The sequence below is a fragment of the Cenococcum geophilum genome (assembly GCF_001692895.1).
Source record: "Cenococcum geophilum 1.58 unplaced genomic scaffold K441scaffold_57, whole genome shotgun sequence".
In the NCBI taxonomy this organism is placed as follows: domain Eukaryota; kingdom Fungi; phylum Ascomycota; class Dothideomycetes; order Gloniales; family Gloniaceae; genus Cenococcum; species Cenococcum geophilum.
In genome coordinates, this window is record NW_027137615.1 from 834,228 (window position 1) to 858,370 (window position 24,143).

General features: G+C 34.9%; 2 protein-coding genes across 2 annotated transcripts; one reads left to right on the top strand and one right to left on the bottom strand.

The window, feature by feature from the left end:
- Positions 1–12,540: 12,540 nt before the first annotated feature.
- Positions 12,541–12,858, top strand: K441DRAFT_584390 (uncharacterized protein; the record flags this gene model as incomplete). The annotated part of the gene is made up of 1 exon (XM_067644544.1): positions 12,541–12,858. A coding segment is annotated over one exon (318 nt), but the record flags the coding sequence as incomplete, so codon positions are not given.
- Positions 12,859–19,617: 6,759 nt separating this feature from the next.
- On the bottom strand, positions 19,618–22,421 carry K441DRAFT_681181 (uncharacterized protein; the record flags this gene model as incomplete). Its single annotated transcript, XM_067651442.1, has 4 exons — positions 19,618–21,034; positions 21,097–21,929; positions 22,012–22,111; positions 22,162–22,421. 4 exons carry the CDS (start codon positions 22,419–22,421, stop codon positions 19,618–19,620), a joined length of 2,610 nt encoding a protein of 869 aa, XP_067498859.1.
- Positions 22,422–24,143: the final 1,722 nt, after the last annotated feature.

A 24,143-nucleotide genomic window follows, 5' to 3' on the forward strand; every position in this document is an offset into this window, starting at 1 on the left:
TTATTATAAATTACATGCGTAGATAATATATGCGAGATATATAAGAATCTAAAGGAAAAGAATTGGAAATACCTTATAAGGATATATTAAATAATAGACGAGCAATAATATAGGAATGCTAAATATATATATAGATAGCATCCAGCAGAAGTCCAAGAGGAAGGAAGTTTAGTACTTTAACTAAAAAGATTCCTTACGGAAGAATACTTAGATAGATAATAGTAGTAGAAATGCCCAGAGAACACGTGTTTATAGTATATTAAAGATAAAAAGTAAACTAGGTATTAGCTAAAGAGTAAACTAAGTATAATAGGATTAAGCAGCTAATAGTTGGGAAAAGTAGAGGCCTATAAGACTAGAGGGAGCTAGTAGTAGAGCCTTAGACCCTTAAAGGAATTTAAGGGCAACACCTAAATTTATAAGTTAAATAGTAAGATTAGCAGTTTAAAGCGCTAATAGATAGTAGAGCAATAAGAAACTATATCTTACTAATAGCAGTTAAGAGAATGGGACTACCTTATAGATAGAAGGAGCAACCTTACCTATTAGTTATAATTTTAGGAGATCTAATAGCCTATAGGGGAGGGATTATTAATCTTAAAACAGAACCTATTTAGATAACTATTAAAGGAAGACAAATTAAAATGTCTTTTAATATCCTACTATTAGGACGGGACGAGGCAGTATTAAGTATACCTTAGTTACAGGAATACAATCTAAGAATCGATTAAATTATAGGTTAAGTTAATATTAGAGATACTTAACGCTATAAGATGCGATAATAAGCTAAGTTGGTATAGTACTAAGTCAGAGCAATATATAAAGAGACTAAGTAAGGCTTAAGTTACGTACTAAAGAGATACCGTAAGTATGGTAAGAGACTATGGTTACTAGAAAGTAAAAAGCTGTTATAGTATATAGTATAGGACTATAAGATAGAATTAGAACCAGAAATAAGTCTAAGGTTCTTTCTAATCTATAAGCTTACTAAGGAAGAAGGTAGAGCACTAAAAGAGTTTATCCAGGAAAACCTATAAAAGGGATATATTAGACCATCGCAGTTATTAGCGGGATATCTAGTACTATTTGTACTAAAAAAGAATAGTAAACTAAGGTTATATATTGACTATAAACAGTTAAATAGTATTACTAAAAAGAATAGGTATCCTTTACCCTTAATTAGCGAAATCTAAGACAGAATAGGTAACGCATAAATCTTTATAAAGATAGATCTAAGATAGGCGTACNATNANATNAGNATTAAGGAAGGCNACNAATAAAAGGCAGCCTTTAGGTTAAAGGAAGGACTATATAAACCATTAGTTATGCAATTTAGGCTTATAAACGCACTAGCAACGTTCCAGAAGCGTATTAACAATATATTAGGAGAACACTTAAATGAATTTATTATAGCATATCTTAATAATATTATTATCTACTTAATAACTAAGGAAGAATACGGAGAACACGTTAAATAGGTCTTAAAGAGACTATAAGAAGAATAGATGCTAGTAGTAATTAAGAAATGCGAGTTCTTCACTAGAAAGACCAATTTTGTTAAATTTATTATTAAACTAGGCTAACTTAGTATAGATCCAAAGAAGATTAAGGCTATAGTAAATTAGCAAGAACTAGAGAACGTTACGTAGTTAAGATCGTTCCTAGGGTTTTGCAATTACTATATAAGCCATTTACGCGATTAACGAAGAAAGAAGAACTATAGGTATAGGGAGAGGAACAAAGAGAACTCTTTAAGAAAGTAAAAAAGTTGTTTACCTAGGAGCTAGTTCTTAAAATCTATTAACTAGGACTAGAGACGGTTATAGAGACAGATGCATTAGACTATATACTAGGGGCATACTTTATACAAAAACATTAAGATGGATGGCACCCAGTAGCATACTATAGTAGAAAGATAACACCACTAGAGTTAAACTATAACATCTATAATAAGGAGTTATTAGGTATAGTTACAGCATTAAAGGAATAAAGAGCATTTTTATAAGGTATAGAAAAACTATTTATAGTTAAGACGGATTATAAGAACCTAATAGGATTTCTAATAACGAAGAAACTTAACTAAAGACAGGTTAGATAGGCAGAGATGCTTATAGAATACCATTTTAAGATTTAGTATACTAAGGGTACAGACAATATATAAGCAGATATTTTAAATTATAAGGCTAAACTATAGAATAATAAAAAGCCATTAGGGGCTTTACTGCGAAAAGATACAGACGGATTAATTAGATACAATTATCCAAAAATTACAGCAACTTAGGAGATTAACAAATTAGATAGAATTTATAAGTTACCGGAAGGCTTTTAGGTACAGAGAATTCTAGAAGCATAGCTAGAAGATTTATAAACGGATATATATAAGAACCGAGAAGTGAAGTATATCCTAAGAAGTATAGCAGAGCAGTTTATAGAGGACTTCTATAAGGGACTAACTTAAGGATATAATAGAGCCATAGGCTTAGTATTAAGACTTTAAGAGGAGTACATTATTAATAGAATCTAGAGAATAGCTAGGAAGGTTATAAAAGAATATTTAGATTACTAAAGGAACAAACTAATAAGGTATAAGCCATATAAAGGGCTACAACCTATTAAAACACCAGAGAGACTATAGGAGGTTATATTATAGGACTTTATTATTAAGTTGCTAAAATTAAAAGATCCTATTACCGGATAAGATTATAACGCGATCTTAGTAATAGTAGATAAGCTTATAAAGTAGGGATACTTTATAGTATACACAGAAGAAATCTTAGTAGAAGATATCGCTAGAATCTATATTAAAGAAGTGTTTGTAAGATATAGAGCATTAAGTAAGATTATATCGGATAGGGATTTAAGATTTATAGCAGCATTCTAGGAGGTATTCTTAGTAGAGTAAGGAGTTTAAGCAGCAACTTCTACCGCATATTATCCGCAGATAGACGGTTAAACGGAAAGATTAAATTAGACGCTAGAATAATATCTAAGACATTATATTAATTATACGCAGAACAATTAGGTATTGCTATTACCAGTTATATAGTTTATATATAATGCAACACCTTAAGAAGGAATAGGCACATTACTATTTAAGGCAAATTATGGATATAAGCCAAGAATATCGTTGTCACTACGGTAAGTAAAGAAAATAAGTAGCACAGCTAGAGAAAGGATAAAGACGTTAATAAATCTTTATATAGACCTTATAGAATTAGTAAAGAAAGTATAAGAGAGAATAAAAAGGTACTATAATGCTAAAAGATCTAAGGGACTAGATCTTAAGGAGGGAGATAAAGTATAGCTACTACACAAAAATTTTAAGAGTCGATAACTAAGTAAGAAGTTAGACTATGTTAGACTAGGACCTTTTAAAATTATATAGAGGATTTCACTAGTTATGTTTAAGTTAAACCTACCAGCTAGAATAAAGATTTACCCTATACAGTATATCGCAATACTAGAGCTAGCACATGGAAATATTAAGCCACTAGTTTATAAAGTAGACACATATAGAGGATAAGAAGAAGATAAATAGCAAGTTTTAAAGATTGTTAGTTATAAGGACGTTAATAATAAAATATAGTATAAGGTTAAGTAGATAGGCTATACTAAGACTACCTAGGAGCTATTAGAGAATTTAAAGAACATTATAGGAAAGGTATAGGAGTATTAGAAGAGATTAGGTTAGGCAGTATTAAAAAAAAAGGATCGCTAAAGAATAAGTTACCTAAGGGGGACCTAAGAAGAGCAGTTGCTGAACTACTTAGATCTATTTTCTTCTCTATTAGAAGAGAATCTGTTTTTTTATTACTAAGTTCCTATAAACTTTATTCTATAAGTTTCTACTTCTTAAAACGCACCTTTTTATAAACCTTCTTAAGACGGAGTAGATAAGTAGACGCCGCGATGCGAGCATCTAGGGCCTTTTATTCCGCATCCTAAGAACGTTCTAATTTAGTAAGGGCTTAAAATAGTTTACCATCTAGCCGCGCAGTAGTAGATTAAACATAAGACCCTAAGATAAATTAATTAGGGAACTAGACGACTATTAAGAGTAATAGGTCGCGTATATTTAGTATTAGAAGTAGAGCGAACGTTATAGGACGAATAAATATTCACTTTAGTGCACTCTAAGAGAACGGTTATCGCAAAGATAGGTTCGCTAACGCAATATAAACTAACCCCTCTTTTAAATAACAAGAATATAGAGACGGTATAATCTCACTAAGAGATAATATTNCAGNAATAGTNNNAGCACGACGTTNGGCGTNTAANGAAGAAATTGCTTTAGGTATAATAAGTAATAATATTAACTAAATTAATTAGACGGATATTACACCTCTAGTAAATAACTTAGAGATATTTTAAATCTTTAAGAACAAAGATAAAGAGGGAGATAGTGTTATGGACGCTTTAAGTACAATATTATAACTACTTAGAAAAGAGTTGGAAGAAGCTAGTTAGTTAATTTAGGCACGGTCTAGAATAGAGCTAATAAAACTATATAATAAGGAATAGTAACTAAGGTTATATAATATGCTATATATTAAACGAGAGGAATAAGAGGAATTTACGTACCTTATATATAAGACGTATATTATATATAAGAAGGATTTTATAGGAGTACGGTTATATATTTAAGGACCCTTAGTTCCTACCTAGATAGTTTTTTCCTTGTAGTAATTCTTAGAATATAATTAAAGTTAATCTATTAGGCAACTACTCCACCAGTTATTATTACATTATTAACTTTAACTTGCTTTACCTATACACCTAGCCTATTAACGAGCCTATTGTAGTTCTTGCTACAAGGTTCCGTTACACCTTTACCCTACCGCGAAATTTAGTAGTTTTAGGGAAAGAGTCTTCTTTTTTTTTAAGCAAATTTTGTAATATAGGGATTATTTCCCCTATACTGTCCTAGATCCTCCTAGTCTTATAATTTATACGTCTTAATAACCTATTAGTGGGATTTGTCTTTCCTAAGCGGTACGTAATTTTAAAGTTATATTATAATAGTGCCTTTACCTATCTAGCTTATTAACCACTTAACACCTTTATAGTTATAAAGTATTCTAGGTTATTATAGTCTATAAGGACTTTAATAGGATAATTACTTTCTATATAATAATATAGCCAGTACTTTATTACTATAACTATTATAAGTAGCTTCTAGTCGTGCGTTATATAACGCTATTTTATAGGGGTTATTTTCCTTAACTAAAACGCTATAGGATGCTATTTTCTGTCTTTTAATTAAGATATAATTGCCCCTAGGGCAAAGCTAGATATATTTATTTTAAGGTATATATATAGCTCCTAGTAAAAGTATATTAGGATAGGCGCCGACGTAAATAAATTCTTTAACTGGTCTATAGCCTACTTAGCAGCTTCCCTAAATATAAAGGGTCTTAACTTCTTGCTATTCTAAAATCCCTTTAGTAGCTTAGTAATTAGGAATACTACTTACGTATAGTAAATAATAAACATTTAGTAGAAGTTTGCCGTACCTAAAAAAACCTACACTTCTCTAAATATTATAGGGTAGGGCTATTCCCTAATAGCGTCCACCTAGCTTTTCTTTATTAACACTTTATTAACGCTAATAATAAAGCCTAAAAAATTAATGCTAGTAGTATAAAACGTGCATTTCTTTAGGTTTATATAGAGCTTATATTCCCGCAGTCTTTCTAGTACTATTTATATATAGTACGTACCTTTTACCACATATGCAACCTTACCAAAAGGTAGCGCCACACTTTAAAACTTATGTATACCCATCTTACCACCAAAAACAATCGATTTTCCAACTTCTAAGACCCAATTCCCACTGCCTAGCGAGCTAGAGGTGGATTTATTTACCTTTTTACCCCCTTTTTTAAAGGGAAAATTCTTTAAAGGGGTGGTTCTAGCTCGTAAGTAAGATAAGGGTAGAAATACCAAAACACTAAAACATAGACTTTTCCTAAGTTTTTCTTCTATAGAAAGTAAAAGCCTAATAAAATGGGGAGGGTAGGTACTTTTCTATATCTCCTTTAGTCAGATTTTCTTTAGTAAGAGGAGGATTGCCTTTAGGGCTTTTTTACTAGTAAAAGCCTAATAAGTCCTTTTTTTAGTAGTTTTTTCTACTTCTAATAGAAAAAGAAAATAACTATACTAGTCTTTTTTAGCTAGTTTTTCTACTACCTCTTAGCCTAACCTCCCTAGAAATCTTCTAGTAAGATTAGTAAGGAAAAAGTGCGTAGAAGGATAGTAAAAACTAGCAAGGCTTTTTGCCTAGTTTTTTACCTCTAGGACTAGGAGATAAGAGACCTAAAGAGGTTATTATCTACTGTAAAAACTAGGAAACCCCCCTATAAGATGCTAAAGTCTAATAGGTATAAAAAAAACCTCCTATAAAAATAAGTGATAATAAGTCCACAACTACATTTACTTTTTCTGCCCCTTCTCCTTCTCCTGGCCTATTTGGGACAGGAGAAAAAAGAGGATATCCTTAGTCTTCTACTAAAAAAGAAAACCAAAAACCTGTAAAAAAAAAAAGACAATAAAATTAGTAACTTTTACGGCTGGTATACCTAGTATATCTTTCCCTCCCCTTTCTCCTAAATAACACCTATAAAAGGCCCTAGAAAGCCTAACACAGGCCTATAAAAAGCTAGAAGAAGAAGAAAAAGAAGAAGAAAAAGAACAAGTTAAATAGCTAGAGGACTATACACGGAGTATCCTAGTAGGAGAAACCCCCTTTATACAAGGAAAAGAAAAGGCAAAAGATGTCCTAAGAGGACTAGTAGAAGAAATAAGAGCTCTCCGAAAGGAGGTAGCTCCTATTAAGGAAACTTACGCAAAGAGGCTAAAAAAAGGACCTCCCTTCTTCGTCCTCCCTACCCTCCTCACCACCACTACCTTCTATCCCTTCTCCTTCTAGTAGGAGTTTTACTTCTACTAAAAGCAAGAAAAAGCAGCTATAAGAAAGAAAGCTAGTCTTAATTACAAACGAAAAGGACTAACCTTTAAATACCTTCTCTATACGAAACAAAGTTAATTAGCTATTTGCATTAAAACTGCAAGTAAAAAAGCTAGTACTAGCGTCTATAGCTAGAACTAAAGGAAAATAAAATATTCTCCTTATAACTACAAAAGAGTATAATGTAGATTTCCTAGTTAAATATAAGGATATCTAGCATAACTGCTTTACCTTTTAAAGAGAACAAAAATTAGAACCTTAGGTTTAAATTATAGCCTATAGGGTTCCTACCCTACCTTTTTTAGAAGAGGGAGGCTCTGAGCTTCTAAAAGAAGAAATTAAGACCTTTAATCTTATCCCTTTGTGTGGTAATTTTTTCATGAACTTTTCGTATATACACGCCTTATAAGCCAATCTAGAGGCTCTATACCGTATAGAGCTTAGTGTTAAAGCCTTAAGTCAGTATAGTTAATCGGCGGCAAGGGTTCTAGCGCCTTATTTAACGCTTAGATATTGCGGTAAATAGCAGTAACGTGGCCAGGAAGCCTATAGTATATAGTATAGTTAATTAAAAAGCTTTAATATTGTCGCCGTCTATTTAATTATTAAATTGTCAGTAAAATATTGTCCTTATACCGCCTAAAAAACGTTATACGTCTTTAGCTTTAAAGCCTCTAAGGCCTCTAAAGCCTCTAAAAGCACCTTAAGCCTAGGAGTCCTATTCACAATCCTTTTAGGCAACGCAGTATACACACGATAGCTTATCGGCAGTAGTGGTAATTAAGGATATTAAGGATAAATTAGGAGCCGTTTTTAAGGCCTATGGCAAAACTGCTAAGGATAAGGTAGATAAGGTAGATAAGACTGAACTTGTAAGGCAGTATTGCCAGGGTGTACGGTAGGGAGCAGGCAAGCCGAGCATGAGTCACATAGGGAGTCGATGGAAGAGGACGATATGGTAATGAGGGTAGGCAATAGCCTCGTACTGAGAGACGAACCGATGGGGGAGGAAGGAGGCTGTAAGCCCGAGGAGCTTATAAGGGGTGGCCAAGGCCTAGCCGAAGGCTAGCCTTGGCAGCCCCTGAGAGCTCCCGGGATGTAGCCGAGTAAGGGACCAAAAGTACCCTTACAGAACTACTAGAGCTATTAGCTAAAGAAGTTATAAGAATAGGCCTTCCTACCGTTCCTACTTTATAGGAGCCTATAACTGCTATTTCTAAACTAGATTTTAAAGTTATTAACCTTCTAGATAAGTTAATATTTGCCACTTAGCGTGCTAGTAAGCCTATTAGCGGCTTTAACGCGGGCGTTAAATCTAATAATCTTTGTAATTAAAATGAGGGTAGTAAGCGCTCTGCTTACTATATACTAGTAGATTAGGTAGGTATAGTGTCTAGTAAAAGTAGATCTGGATAGGACCTGCCAATTTAAGTATTTCTACTATTCTTTAGTATTGGTGTATTTAAGAAGCTCACGGCCAATACTAACCTATATGCAGCGTCTTAAAAGCTAGCGAATATCACTAATTAGGACGATATACTGGTAAACAATTATAGGTATAAAAGGAGACTTCTGCTAGCGAATTGATAATTTAGGTAGGACTTATTATCTATATAGGCGTCTTTAAGGTCACCTAAGTGTGAGACCTTTAGGCTATAGATCCTAAATATCCTAAACATTTAATTAGCTTATTTATAGGCCAAAAAAGATAGGAGCAACTTAAGCACTTTTTCTATACCTTACCACCTCTAGAGGGCGTTAAACGTTAGGTTTTTAAGAAGATTAAGCCGTTAATAACTCCTTTAGGCAAGGCGTTTAGGAAGTATATTATACCTAAATCTATAGTTAGCTTTAATAAGATAATAGTAAGGTTTACTAGACGATCTATAGCTATAATTAAATTGCCTAGTAAGCTAGTACCTAAGGGCTTTAAGAAATTAAGCCTTTATTAATATAGGTATTACTATAGCTTTATATTTACCTTACCTAGCTACTTCTTTAGGCTTCCTTCTTAAATAGACTATTAAGATATTGTCCTCTTAAAGACCTTTAAATACGTCCTCTACCTTACCTAATAGCTCCCCCTTTAGGCTCGCCAATTTTACCTATTTTTAGATAACTACTTTATAAATATTCCGTTATTTTAGGTGCTTTAACGACTTAGAATTACTATAGCTGGCATAGCTTAATTAAACTTAAAGGACTATCTGGAGGTATATAAAAGGGCTAATAAAAGGAAGGAAAGGCTACTGTTTAACTTTATTATAGGAGTAGTTGTTAATTTGGTGCTTTTAATTATATAGTAGGATAAGAATTTAGTACGGTTTTTAACAATAGCTTACTTATAAGCTCGGACCCCTAGAACTCGGCCACCCCCGAACTCGGCCACTTAAGCGAATCGAACCCCACCACTTTTAATGCTATCTATACTTAACCAAATCAATCTAATATTCTACCCCTATGTGCTATTTAGTAAACCGGCCATGGCCTTTCTATCTGACGCCTTTTAAGGCTTTACTCTTAACTCCTTTGCCCTTATTTTAGCCTCTTTCTCCTCTACCTCCTCTATACCTTATTTAATCATTTATATATTTATATATTTTATATTTAGATCTATAGCTGCCTACCTATTAAATTTTGGGCCTTTAAGGCTTTTAAGCTGCGATTCCAAGCTATATATTTAAGCGTCTTTATATATAGCCTCTACAGTAAGCTGCTTAAGATGTTGACTTCCTTTTTATAAAAGTAACTAAGTCTTTTAATTAAGTATATACTCGTTATAAAGGCTATAAATTATCTAATATATATTAGAAGGCTTTTTTAAAGTGTCTATAATATTAAACCAATTACTATTAGCTTATTTAAAGCTTAAAGCCTCTATTAAAGCCTTATTTTTAACCTATAAAGACTTAAAGCCCTTATACGGATTTTATAGATAAATACTAAAAGTATACTACCTAAATTTAACTATTTTTGCTAAGAGGCCTTCTTTTTAGGCTTTATGGTTATACTTAGTAAAGTAGTACCCTTTAATTTAAGTTATATTATTAAGAAATATAAGCTCTATAATTTAGTCCTAATGTTTTAATTTTATAAAGAAAAAATATAATAGATTTAAGGGTTATTATATTAAATAAAGTAGTAGAAAAATAAGTTATATATTATATTATATATATTTTAATAAAAACTTAATTATATAGTGGCTTATATAGCTATTTAAAAATAATAATTAAGCTTTATTACTAAATAATTAGTTTTATGTAAGAAAATATTAGTAAATTAGTCAAATATAATATAATATATATATTTTAACTATTTTATAATATTATATATACTTAATAGAGTGTTTTTCCTTAGTAGAATTATATTAATTGAAAGTGTTTTACTTTAAAAATTATAAGAAGTTTAATTAATTAATCAAGGGTAGATATTATCTCTATAATAAATACCTATTTATAATTATTTAGTAGCTATATAAAAGTCTTTATTTTAAAGGTATCTCTTATAGTGATTTAGTTTATATATGCACTTAATATAGCTTTAAATTTATTCAAAATTTAGGTATTTTTTACTTATATATTAGCCTTCCTTTATACCTTTTTATAAAGGTTATAGAATTTTTTAATTTACTTTAGTTGTGGCATATTAATTTACATACTTTCTATTAACTTAGTAAATAAAAATTTTATATAAAAATTTTATTTAAAATAGCTAATTTCCTATATTTTACAAGGGGGCTTAATATTGCTATTTTAATTAAAGGTTTAGGTTACTATTTTTCTATAACTATATATATAAGCAAGTAAAACTTTATAGGTCCTATTTAAGTACCTAATTAATAAACAAAGTTTCCTATATAGGAGTTAATTGCTATTTATATTAGTGTATAAATTGCCCTAGTAGTGTACTACTTAATTAATCGCTTAAAATTAACAAAGGGACATTATATACAAACATGGCTTTTCGCGCAGACTTATAAATACCAGATTTAAAATTTATAGTAGCCATTTATAAGTTCTGTATATTTTGGTCTATATTAATGGATTCGTTGTGGAGAAAATAGGTCTACAAATTGGTGGTTCGGTTTTGGTTGGGTGGCCGAGTTCGGGGTTGGCCGAGTTCTAGGGGTCCGAGCTTATAGCAATATGGACGTTAATAAAGTTAATTAGCGTCAGCCGTGGGTATATAATTCCTTCCTTAAGAAGCTAGTAGCTAACGTTTAGGGCAATAATCTAATTAAGAAGTTAACGCTTCCTAGGCTCTCTATTAACTACAATAACTAAATAGGCGGCGTTAATATTTATAATTAGCTTTAAAGCTACTATACTACCTAGATTACTACTATACGTACCTAGCTGCCCTTATTCTTTTAGGCGCTTAATATAGCTATAATTAACGCCTATATTATTAGTAAGAAGATCTTCTAAACGTTAAGGAAGCCCTTCCTCTAAACCTACCGCCGTTTCCGCATATAATTGGCGTGGAACCTTATTATTATAGGTAGTTAGAAGATAGGCCTAAATAAGCATAATACTAAGCGTCTTCTTTATTAAAGCTTACTAAAATATAGGTAATATTAATCTAGTATTAGGCCTGGTTATAAAAATAAAACGAATTAAAAAACCACCTATATTACCGCTAAAACCCTACTACCTATAATTTAACGGTGTAAGACGCGAACTTACTGTTCTATTAAAAGCTTTATAAGGAAGCAAGGCTTTAAGAGCCTACTAAGGTGCTAAATGTGTAGATAGAAGGAGGCGAAGAAGCTTATATTAAAGATTAGGTAAATAGTATATAAATGCGAGGCCTGCGGGCTTCCTCTATACCTTTAGTGCTTTAACAACTTTTATTTAGTAGCCGATAACTAGGTAACTATTTTCGGTCCTCTACTTCCTTATACCTCTAATATTAAGACTCTAAAGCTAATCAAACCTTTACTACAGCGTCCTTCTTAGCCTCCTTTAAGCCCTCCTCTACTGCCTTTAATCAATCCTCTATATTAAATAACCGCTAATTAAACCATTTTACCACTTATAGCACTTAATATACCTTATTTAATATATACAGCACGTCCTCCCTTATAACCTTAAGCTAGTCCTTTACCGGCTTATCCTCGTTAAGAACGCGTATAAAGTAAGCAGGTACAGGGGAGGAAGGAGGATTTTCCTATATAATTAGTAGCTGGTTAATAGAGGAAGGGTAGAAACCTATAGTTATAACATTATATATCGCGACTCTTTGCTTAACTTCCTTAAAAAAATATATATATGTATTTTTAGTGGTGGCCTTCTGCAGCATCTTATCGGCATCGCAATATTAACGCGTTTTGGTAAGGCTTACTAATAAAATCACGCTAGCTAGGGTGCCTGCAGCATGCTAACCTAGGCAGGAGCGCCCAAAGCGCCTAATACGAAAAGTCTCTTTTGCTAGACGAAGGGATAGGGATACAAGGACTACCTAGATAGATCTTATCTAGTGTAAAAAGACATAATCTATAAACTAGATTTGGCTTTATAGTTTTTACTATAGAGAATAAGGAAAAAAGATAAGAAATCTTTAAGTAAAAAGAGATCTCAATTACAGGTACAGCTACTAAAGTAGTAAAATACCTCAAAGTCTCTCCTACTACGCAGTGCGCCAGCTGCCAAAAATTTGGCCATATAGGAGATAGATGCTCTACTAGAGCCTATAGATTTTATACAGCTGCACATTTATCTAAAGACCACTCCTATTCTACCTATATAATAATAGGCAAGCCCTATAAGTATACTACCCCTCTTTGCATTAACTGTAAAGAAAACTACTTTGCTAATAGCAAAGACTGCGAGATTCTAAAAGTAGCTAAGCTAGTAGATAGTACTAGCTTAGAAAGTTCTATAGAAGAATAAAACAAAATAAATAGGAGTCTAGAAGAAGGTAACTCCTACTAGGCTCTTAGTAAATAATATTAGAGAGTAAAAGAATAGAAATAAATTGCAAAAGGATAGGGACAGGTGTTAGGATTTCTTATAGTTTTTCCTATAGTTTTCTCATTTCCTAGTAGTTGTAGTAACTTAGTATTTTTCTAAGGAACTATAAACCCCTATTTTAGGGGTTTATAAATTACTAGGATATACCTACTAGTATATATTAAGCTGCCTAGAAAGGATTTATATATATGGAACTATAGCGCCATAGCCTAAGGCTGCATGTGTAGTATTGTACGTAGCATAGTATAATAGATATAAATAAAATAAATAAATAAAAATATATAGTACGTATATGCTTTATAGTTATTAGAGTAGACTATAATGTTATTAAGGTAGACTATATATATTATATCTAATAGGCCTAATAATACCTTATTAATATAGGCCTAAAATATTACTAATACGTTGGTAAGCCTAAATAGTATTACTAGGTACTTAAAGTGGCCGTACCGTATTTAGAACGCCGTTTTCTACTTATTACTATCTTTAATCCGGATTTAATAGTATACATTTTTTTAAATCCAATTATATAAATGTCTTTATACCTAATAGTCTATTAATAAGCTCCCCTATTAAGGGTAATAGGTAGTAATTCTTTATAGTAATCCTATTAAGTGCCTGGTAGTTAATATAGAGATATAAGGTCCTATCCTTCTTAGGTATAAATATAATTAGTGCCCCTACTAGGCTTATAAAAGGCTAAATCCATTCTCTCTAAAGATTATTTACTATATATTAACGTAATACCACTTGCTTATTTTTTTAATAGGTTATATATTAGTCTAAAAGGAGGTTGCTTATCCCTTATATTTATCTTATACTTAACTAATATAAGGTTAAGTAAGGTCTGTGCGGCCTCTTTATTAGAAATATCCTCTAAGTCTATATATTCCTATAGGATCTCTAGTTCTTTAACTATATATAGCTAGATATCTAAAAATAAATACTCTATATCCCTATTCTTGGTGTTAAAAGTGGCATATATAGTATATACCTACCCTTCTTCTTATATATAGCTTAAGAAAGTCTTTTAATTTTTAACTATAATATATAGTTAAGACTTCCGGTGTTAATACAAGGCTAAAGGCTAATTAATATCTAGATTAACTTATTAAAGCTATAGGTATCCTAAAATAAGGTTATACTCCTTAATTTCTATAGCGTAGAAGCGTATCTCCTACGTATTCTATTAACTATTGCGGTTCTAGCTGGCTATAAAAAAAATCTACTCCCTAGAGTACAGAATCCGGTAACCTCTAATACTTTAAATAGTACGCACCTATAAGCCGCTAAGGTCTAAATCTAATTCTTTTACTAGTAATTAAGAGATAAACCCTATAGTCGCGCCGCTATCCATAAGGCAGTCTTATATTACCTATTTATTATTAACTTAAAGGGAGATAGAAATAACTATACGGTAGCTTACTCCTCCCTCTCTTACTAGCCTAGTATAAGGGAGTAAAGATCTACTAGGCTCTCTCTTTTCCTAATTAAGCCAACTCTTACTTCTTTTACTAGTAGAAGCGCTTTATATAGCCCTTCTTACCGTAGTTATAATAGACGCGTAACTTATTTAGATTAGGTTTCTACCTATTATTATTCTAGGGTTAATTAGTATTACTCTAGGGCTATAAAGCCTGCTTATGTTATTCTTCCGTAAAGCGGTTAGGTTAAAATCTACCTCTATTTTTAAAGCTAGGTCTAGTTTTACGCTCTTTATTATTAGCATCTTATTCCTTTTACTTGCCTAAATAGTCTCTTTTAATATTCTTAATCTAAGTAGCTTTAGAGATAAGCCCTTCTTAAGAGGTAGAAATTTTACCCTTTTCTTATATAGCCTATTAAATCTTAGGTTATAACTTAGTAAATAGCTGGTAAAGTTATATAGCGTTATCCCATAGGTCTAAGTAGGGTATATTATGTTTTAGCTTTTCTAAGTAGTTTATAAACTGGACTATACCCTTTACTATAGTTTATATATCTAGTTTCCTTATTCTTAGTATAGTTTTTTATTTTTTATATCTTGGCGCACCGCCTATATACGCTCTAAATATAGCCTTACTGCTAGTATTTAAAGTATTAGTAGACTTAGACTAAGTAGTGGTATAGCTAGGCTCTATACTAGAGGCTATCTATAACTATTTCTTTTATAGGCTACTACTGCCTATATTTCCTAAGTTAGTAGGTTAATTATTAGGGTACTATATATTTTAACCCTTTAGAACTTTAGTAATACCTCTATATACTTTATAAAGCTATATAACTATAAATATTATAATTTCTATGACTAATATTTTAGTGGCCTTTATAATCTTTTTAATAAGTTATAAGTTTATAGCGCCTTACCGCTTTCTACTTATATATTAAGGATTACTTTAATTACTTTAACTGGGTAGTTTTAGTAGATGATTTATATTAGGGGTATCTCCTTAGGTAATAGCCTAGTCCTTTACCTATTAGTTAAGGAGTATAACCTCTATTACTACTATATAGGACCTTTACTACTACCTTTAGTATATATACTCTAATTAATATAAAGATCTATTTTAGCTCTTCTCCTACTACCTTTAATATTTAGACTCTAACTATAGACCTTATAAGTACTATACTAAGTAGGCGCTAGTTAGGCATTAGCGGCAATATTGGCCTATAAGGGCTTTATTATATGCGTTATTAGTATTCCCTATAATTTTATAGCATCTTTAATACGCTTAAACCTATCCTCTACGGCGTTTTAATTCCTATTATATATTATCTATAGCTTATAAGCGATTTGTCCTACCTATTAAGCCGTATATACTACCTCTACGCGTAAGTATTTGTCCTCTCCCTTCCCTAGATTTTCCTTAATCTCTTTTAGAATATCTATAAGTTTTTGCCGTTTCTGGTTGTTATCCTTTAGTTATTATAGTTAGGTTGCCCCCTATTAGGTTTATTATAGTATCGCGTTTTTCTATATATTAACTTACCTTTAAGTCTACGGCGACCCTCCTATATTACGTAGGCTTTTTAGCTATACTGCGTATATTAGTTTTAGGGCATATTATACCGTATATTTAATTAGAAGTAGTTATTTCTTTATTAGGTAAGTAGTAGGCGTATTTTGCTGCTATAGCGGCTATTTAATTAAGAATATTACTATTATTATTAATTTTATTACCGCTTACTAATATAAGCAAAATATTATAATAGGCTTATTAATAAGCTTAATATATAGAGTAAGTACCTAGTAGATTAACTTTAATTGATTTTAAGATTTATTATAGGGAGGGAACTATCTATAATAGAGGCTGTAGTTCTTTAAATATATAACTATATTCTTAAGAAATCCTTTATACGTATAATATATAACTCGCCTTCTACGTATTATATAGTTCTATTAAGTTTATTATAGTCTATACTACCTCTAGTAGCTCGTTTAGATCCTCTTTAAGTAACTATAATATGTATAATATAAGGTCTATAACAACTTCTACTATAATATTAATATAGCTTAACTAAAGCTAACTAAATACTATAAGCTTACTAATTAATCGCCTGCCTATATTATAGCCCCTACTCTTTATCTAAAAATTAAGTAGATGTTTATAGATAAATACTAGATAGGTAAAGGCAGAGCTAGTTAAAAGGAAGCTACTTAGTAAGCTATTCGTGATTTATAGCTAAAGTATAAATATCTTTATATTAAATTTAACACTAATAGTAAGCCTTATATATAGTAGCGTGGCTTTTTATCTAAAATTAATAATTACTTTATAGGCAGCTTCGCCTAGCCTAAACCTTAAAGTAATTACGATAAGTAGACTAACTAGCTTGTATATGGTCGCTACCCTAAAGACGTTATATATACGGATGTAATTATATATTAGTAACCCCGGGTAAATAGAACTTAATATCTATAACTCGCTTATATGGCGCTTAATTTAATAATAATCGTATCTATATTATCGGACCTAAAATATATATTTAACTTTATGGATTTACTTCTTACTTCTAATCGCGTACGCCTACAATCTAATATAATTAGAGCTATAATAGCAATCGGATCGTGTAATAAAGGAGATGTAATTAATATAGTAGGCGGGCGTCTAAGTTGGCTATAAAGGGAGGAATATAAATTAATACTACGTTAAGACTAGTAATAGACTTATACTAAGAACTAGGAAATAGAAAGTACAGCAAAGAGCGGTTTTAATATTATTAAGTACCTCTTTTTAAATTAACTCTATACTAAAACTAATAATAATTACTAACTTCTACCTAGTTATATTTAGTTATAACTATTACTAAAAAGTTAATATTAATTTAATTTAATTAATTAATTAATAGAGCTCTCTACTTATAAATCTCTCAATTCAGTCAATTTAAGGCCTTAGTTACGTTAAGCTAATTAACTTATAACCCTAAGTATATAATTCGTTATAGGTCCTTACTCTTTAATTAATCTTTAAAAGTCGACGGTAGAATACCATATACGCGCAGCTCCTCTACTAGATCTAAATTTACCAGATTTAAATTTACTATATTTAAAATCAGCAATAGCTATTATAAGTTCTACTCCTTTTAGTCTATACTAAATAGTTAGTTATATAGAAAATAAGAGAACGAATAGAGTGGTTTGATTTTAGTTAAGTAGCCGACTTTAGGTAGTAGCTAAGTTCTAAAAATCTGAACTTAACGCTAATATAAACCCCTAAGTACCTACTATTAGACTATAGTCTATATAGGGAGAAGAGGAAGAAAATATAGAGGTAACTTAGCTCTTCTCTCTTTTTAAAGAAATAATTTATATAAAAAAAATAATAAGAGGTACTTTTTCTATTTCTAGATAGTTACTAAAAAAAGGGGGTAATAGTAATAGGATCATTAGAAGGAGGTAACTCCTACTAAGCCCTTAATATATAGATAATAAAGAGTAAAAAAAATAGAAATTAATTATAAAAGAATAGGGATAGGCGTTAGGATTTCTTGTAATCCTTTCTACTATTTTCTTATTACTTAATAGTTACTAATAACTTAGTATTTATTAAGGAATCATAAACCCTAGTTTAAAGGGTTATAATTTACTAGGATATGGTTACTAATATATATTAAGCTGCCTAGAAAGTATTTATATATATCCCTTAACCCGTCAAATTTCGTCCTACGTTATCGATAAGAACTGGCCAATCATGTAGCTTAGATATTTGGTCGTGCTGAGATATTCAAAGTCCCTAATACCCGACCCCCCTTTTGCAGGAGCCCTATATAGGTTTAATTCCCAATATTAAGTTAGTTAATATAAGGCTGCTAGTATATCGTCTTTGTGCAGAACGGAATCCTGTAAATGTTGCAGCCGTAAAGAGTCTTTGCCGCCCTCGCTCTGCTTTGTTGTTCTATGCACGGACCATGTCTTATCGATAACGTAGGACGCTGACGGGTTAAGGGATAGAACTATAGCCTAAAAGCTAGAACGTATTCCACCACCGAGCCGGCAGAACCACCGAGCCGGCAGGTCCATTTCCCCACCAAAAATCGTAAAATTCACAATATAATATCTCAACAACCACTTAATAATAAATTCTAATAATTTAGATTTAGACTTTTATATACACTCTNCAGCTTCTATTAAAGTTGCATAGTATATAGGTTAGTAGTTTTTAAGATATAGTAATTTGGCCATATTTTGGCCCCCAAATTCTAATATCTTAAAAACTACTAACCTATATACTATGCAACTTTAATAGAAGCTGTAGAGTGTATATAAAAGTCTAAATCTAAATTATTAGAATTTATTATTAAGTGGTTGTTGAGATATTATATTGTGAATTTTACGATTTTTGGTGGGGAAATGGACCTGCCGGCTTGGTGGTTCTGCCGGCTCGGTGGTAGAATACGTTATATATAGTATTATACGTAGTATAATATAATAGATATAAAAAATAAAAATAAGGTGTGAAAAAGATCCATATAGAGTTAGGTACCTAGTTTCGTACTAGAAGAAGCGCTCCTCTAGGTAAGTTAATAAAGCGTAAGCGATATAAGTGAATAGAAGGAGGACGTGGATAGACGGCCTTAAATAGCGGTTATGTATAAAAGCGGAGTAATTCACTATAAATTAACTAGATTCTAAGCGTGGCCATTCGAGTTTTAAATATGTCAATTGGCATCGACATATTATAGTCGTTTCGGAACGTTGAAAGCTGGGTAGAGCTTTCCGTCCGATCATCGGCATACATACGGTCTTTAATTTTAAAAAGGTAAATATACTGCTTATTTGGATATAATGTAGGCAAGACGTCAAGCGGTGCTCTTAAATATATCTAGGAACGGGAGAGTGGGGTAATGAATTTCTCATTTTTTTTAAAGGGATCTACTTAACAAGCTGTTGACAGCCATTTTCCAAACACAGCATCTGAGAGTGATTGGGTATCAAAGATTGAACACCCCCAACGTATTCCGATGGAGAAACAAGGGCTTGCCACCCAAACACACCTTCAAGAAAATTGAATGGATAGATCTACGCTGGTGTATGCTGCGCTAGTGCAAAGTTATTAGGGAGACGTCGTGCCTTGGACGAGGATAGTTCTGAAACCTATAATTACTGATTCACATAGAAAGGATAAGCACTATCGAATTCGTATCATACATCAATCGTTGCGGCTCCCTCTACGGCTGCTTCGTGATGAGACGACCAACCTAAGTGCCAGGAGGAAGATTGCGATGGTCGGGAGCTGTGCCATCCGGCAAGTTGCAGTCTGCTCCTTCCGTGGTATAAAACGGGTTATGTTCGTCGTAAGTAGTGAAGAATGAATTGCCGTAAGCATCTCGACCGTGCTGGAAATTAGGATAGGGTGTTTGTTGAAACGGTTGGAAGAGGTCAAACTCTTGGGACGACTGATGGAACGCATTCATCCCTGTCGCTGGAGGAAAACCGGAATAATACCCACTCTGGGTTACTTGCTGTATATCCTGTGGAGGATGGACTGATACAGGATAAGAAAAGCCTTGTGGGTAACCTGAGAATAGATCTCCGTAGATATTCGGTCTATGCTCAGCAGCCACGGTGTCTTCCTTGAGAAGATCGGATATATCTGCGTGTACCCGAATTGCTACTTTCGGTAACAACTCTATCGAAATCCGGTATGCCCTGTTTGCAACTGCGTTATCTTCACTCATTTTCCTCAGCCATCTGATAAGCTTCTTCACATTCCATAATATTTCCACTGCACGCTCAGGCATGTGAGTTGCGCTGTACGACATCTCTAGCATGAAGATAGAGACGGCTTGCATGATATTGTGAACGACAGACCACCACGGACCGGTCTTGTACAGGGATATGGGATCTGGTGTGTCTGAGAGAAGTCTCGTCATCGCCATCGCTGCTTGCACACAGGCTTGCGCAGATTTCTTGTTAAAATTATCGGACGTACTAGTTTGGTTCTCAATTCGTCGTTCAATTCTGCATAGACAGGGTCGGTTAATGAGAATCTTAGTGCTAAAGAAGTAAAACCCAAGCATTAGGCGTTCACGGTCGAACGCGGAGTCCGAGATCTTGCGAGTGAAGTCAAAAGCAGGAGGCAATGAAGCACCCCATTGACCAAGCTGTTCGGACAGCTTAGCCATACTACCTTGGACATTTTGCCAGGACTTGATGACTGTTCCTGCCGAGTAGAGGCCGTTTAAAACCTTCTGCGTGACGATACTGATTTGTACGCAAGCTTTGAAGTAAGTGAGAGAACCGGGTGGATCTGTAACGCGTAAAGCAGTGGGATAGCTTGTCCCGGGCGTTATTTTTTCGCTAGTGTGAGGGGCTGATGAAGGCGTTTGTCCAAGCGTGTGCTTTCTGTACCACTCCTCCAACTGTGACACATCCATGTCTTGAGGTGACTGATCTTCGTCTAGAGGCTGTGGCAACGGTACGGAGCATTGCTCATCAACTATCGCACTTGGTCGACCAGTTATAACCCCTAGCAGGCGCTCGAGAGAGTACAAAGCCCACCAAACACGAACCCTAATCTCTTTAGCCGTTCCTGAAGTGGCAGGGTCCTCGTTTCGGACATGTAAGCCCAGTGCATACGCATAGCGAAGGGCTATACCCATGATAACCCAAGATCTAGCAAGGCGTTAGCGAGAAACTATGCATAGACTGTAAGGTAGATTGTAAGGCTTTCTTACCGACTGATCTGCCCAATTGAGAGGTAATAAAGTGCGAGGAGACTTGCAATTTGGATTTGCTGGAGATCAGGGTGAGAGACTACGGCATCAGCTGTGAATCCAGTAGACCGAGCCCTCGTATAGTAGACTAGGTGATCCCTTTCGTCCCCTTGCCACTCTGCTCTTACTAAATGAGAGAATCTTGCTCCAATGGCAAATACCAGATTAAGTATGGCTCGCCATTTGTGTGGGATCCGGGTTGGTTTCCCAGCTTTCACTGAAGTATAGTAGCTCTCAAACTGTCCAGTAAAACTTCTCTTACGGAGAATGGGGAAAGAGCCCTGGACAGTATCCATGAAACAAGCGAATAGCTTCTCGGCCGTGTCTGGAGTAGGCATTTCAAATGGGTCGACAATAAAATCGATTTGGATACTCTCATTGTCTAAATAGTAGGTAGACCCGGCAATATGCTCTACGCTATCCAAAGGCTGCGAATTGTGACGCTTCCGTGAAGCGTCAATGCGAAGTGCAACCGCTTCGTCGGTATCTCCTGGAGGCCCGTAAGGCATACGAGGCCTTGAGTCATCATCGTCTCCACGATCAATTTGAAGTCTCAGACGTCGCAACCACTGTATCTCAGAGTTCTTCCCGATGAAACCTGTGGCTCTGGCTTGTTCGTCGCGATTCAGGTCCTCGTCCAGAAGGTCCAAGGATTCGTTGGAGCCGACTTCAGCAGACACTTCAGCCTCTCCATGTTCTTCTTTACCGCTGCCTACACCACTGGATACTGATCTTCGTCTCTTAAGGGATGGTCCATTTGTGGAGGCAGTAACGGACTGCTGTTCATCTTCGCCCTGGGGCGAGAGAGTTAGTTTGATAGCCGGGATGTGTCTACAGTGAGACGAGAAAGGAAGAGGTGATCTAGCAATGACTTACTAAGTCTAAGAGTCTCTGTATTTGTTGTTGGTCAACAGGTACCACACGGCTCTGCAAATCTTTGAGCAAGCTGACCATTTCCTTGTTGTGGTCTGTGGTACTTTTGACCGTCAGCGACAATACACAGATTAGAATGTGACAGTAACTCACGTCCTCAGACGGTCCTTTCGGCCCTGGGTATAAACGCATGGCAAACTGAAAACTTCACAGTGTTTGCAGGTAGGCTTTTCCCCTGTACATTTGACTTTGCGTTTCCGGCAATTCGTGCAAGCACGGTCTACTCTTTGTCTGTCACTCACAGCTGAGGACCCGATCGCTGCCTCGCTATCTCTCCTGATTCGGGGTATTGCTACCTTGGGCAGAACGCTGGACCTGGTGGGCGATTGGGGTGGGATCGGTAATGGAAACATTTGTAGCACCGGAATCACTAAGTACTTCGCTCAGAGAACTGCAGCGATGAATGAGCAATATGGATCTCTGGGCTTGGAGCTTGGTGATTCATGGATCGACTTTTTTAAATCAATGGTAGACGGCTACCTGAGGTGCGGCTGTTCTCAAGCCTAGACGTGAACGTGCGTAGTGTTGGATCCAAACCTCTTGGCAATTTTTTAGGCAGGACCAAGAGTAGAGATGGAATAGACCTGGGATAGAGCTGCAGTATGGTGAGCTCGGTTGAGATGTTCTGTAATATGCATCTGCGCTTTGCTATCAGTTTTAGAGAGAGTAGCCCATGTGATGCATCCGGCGAAGAAATGGTTGTGCTTTGTTGCTGCAGGATTATTCGATAAGGTGCAAATTGACAGCGCGAAAAGCTCGTCAGTCTAGGAACAAGCGATTAGTCCAGAGGCAATCACCACAGAGGCCAAAAGTTGATGGTGTAGAAGCCGTTGACGAACGCGACCCGAATACTGATGACGGAGATGAATGATCCAAGGTCCAACTAGCCACGCTTTAGATCGGTAGAAAGATCGAAAGTCTAGCCGAGCTGTGGGTGAGATACCCCGCCGCTATAGCTACGAATACAATTTCACTATTCGCCGCAGATATGGTAAAGTAGGATTTGGCCCTAGTTGTAATACATGGAGACGTCGAGAAGATTCTAGAGACGGTCGGGAAGATGAAAAAAAAGAGCAGGCGTACCGCAGCATGTGGTGCCCTGGAAGCTCGCCATCTCGATATATCGTCGGCGGCAAAACCGCATAGCAACAGCAGCCATCGCATTCTAGAAGGCATCCACGGTATCTTTTTCGATGTAGCAGGGATCACGGCCGACTATTACTGAGGACGTTGGTGTATACTCCGAGGGAGCTTTCCGATAGTCAGCCCTGTAGGCCATGTTAATAATTCCTACTCCTCTGCAAGGCATATAACGGTGGGCCTCCGGCTTCGGGAGTATAGCATTTGGTTCCTGGCGAGAGTATAGGAATGGCATAGGAATGGAGTCACCAGCAATCCAATAACGATAGTCATCCCATTGCGCTCGCGGCTTCTAAGAATCGCGCGCTCTGCAGAATTCGACGACAAGGGGACCAAACAGCAGGCCTGCGTGGTAGCCTTTCACGCCTTTCTCAGTCTCGGCTCAACACAACTGTTCTAGGGTGGCGTCTCTAGGTGCAGGCGATGTGCTTGGCTTAATGCCGGAGATGGCCCCGTCGAAAGATGGCATGGTGTTCTATTCGTCGACATTGCTTTGGATAAGGCTTAATTACTCCATGCTTGCCCCGGGGGGAAAGGCTGTCGTGTCTTCGCAATGTTTGAGGCGAGCCCGAAGCCTCACGGTCGATGGAGTACTCATAAAGGAACCACTTTTCTAGTCTTCCGGTTACTATCTTGAAAGTCTAAGAGACCTGGTCGACCGTTAGAACACAAATCACGCTGAAGCATCAGCAGCTTATCACACTTTATCTGAGCCATCCCGCACTTAGTTTTGAGCCTTGAAATCGTCACCCACTTCCAAGACGGAGTCCGTAACCCGGAGCAGCTTGTGCTCGGCGTTAAGAAGGCACTCAACATTCAAGAGGCTCGAGTAATGAATGAGGAGACTCGGTTCTGCCCAAGAGAAAAACCCGGCAAACTTTCTGCACGATATTTGGCTGTGGGCAAACACTCATATAACTTGCTGCCGAAGTGCT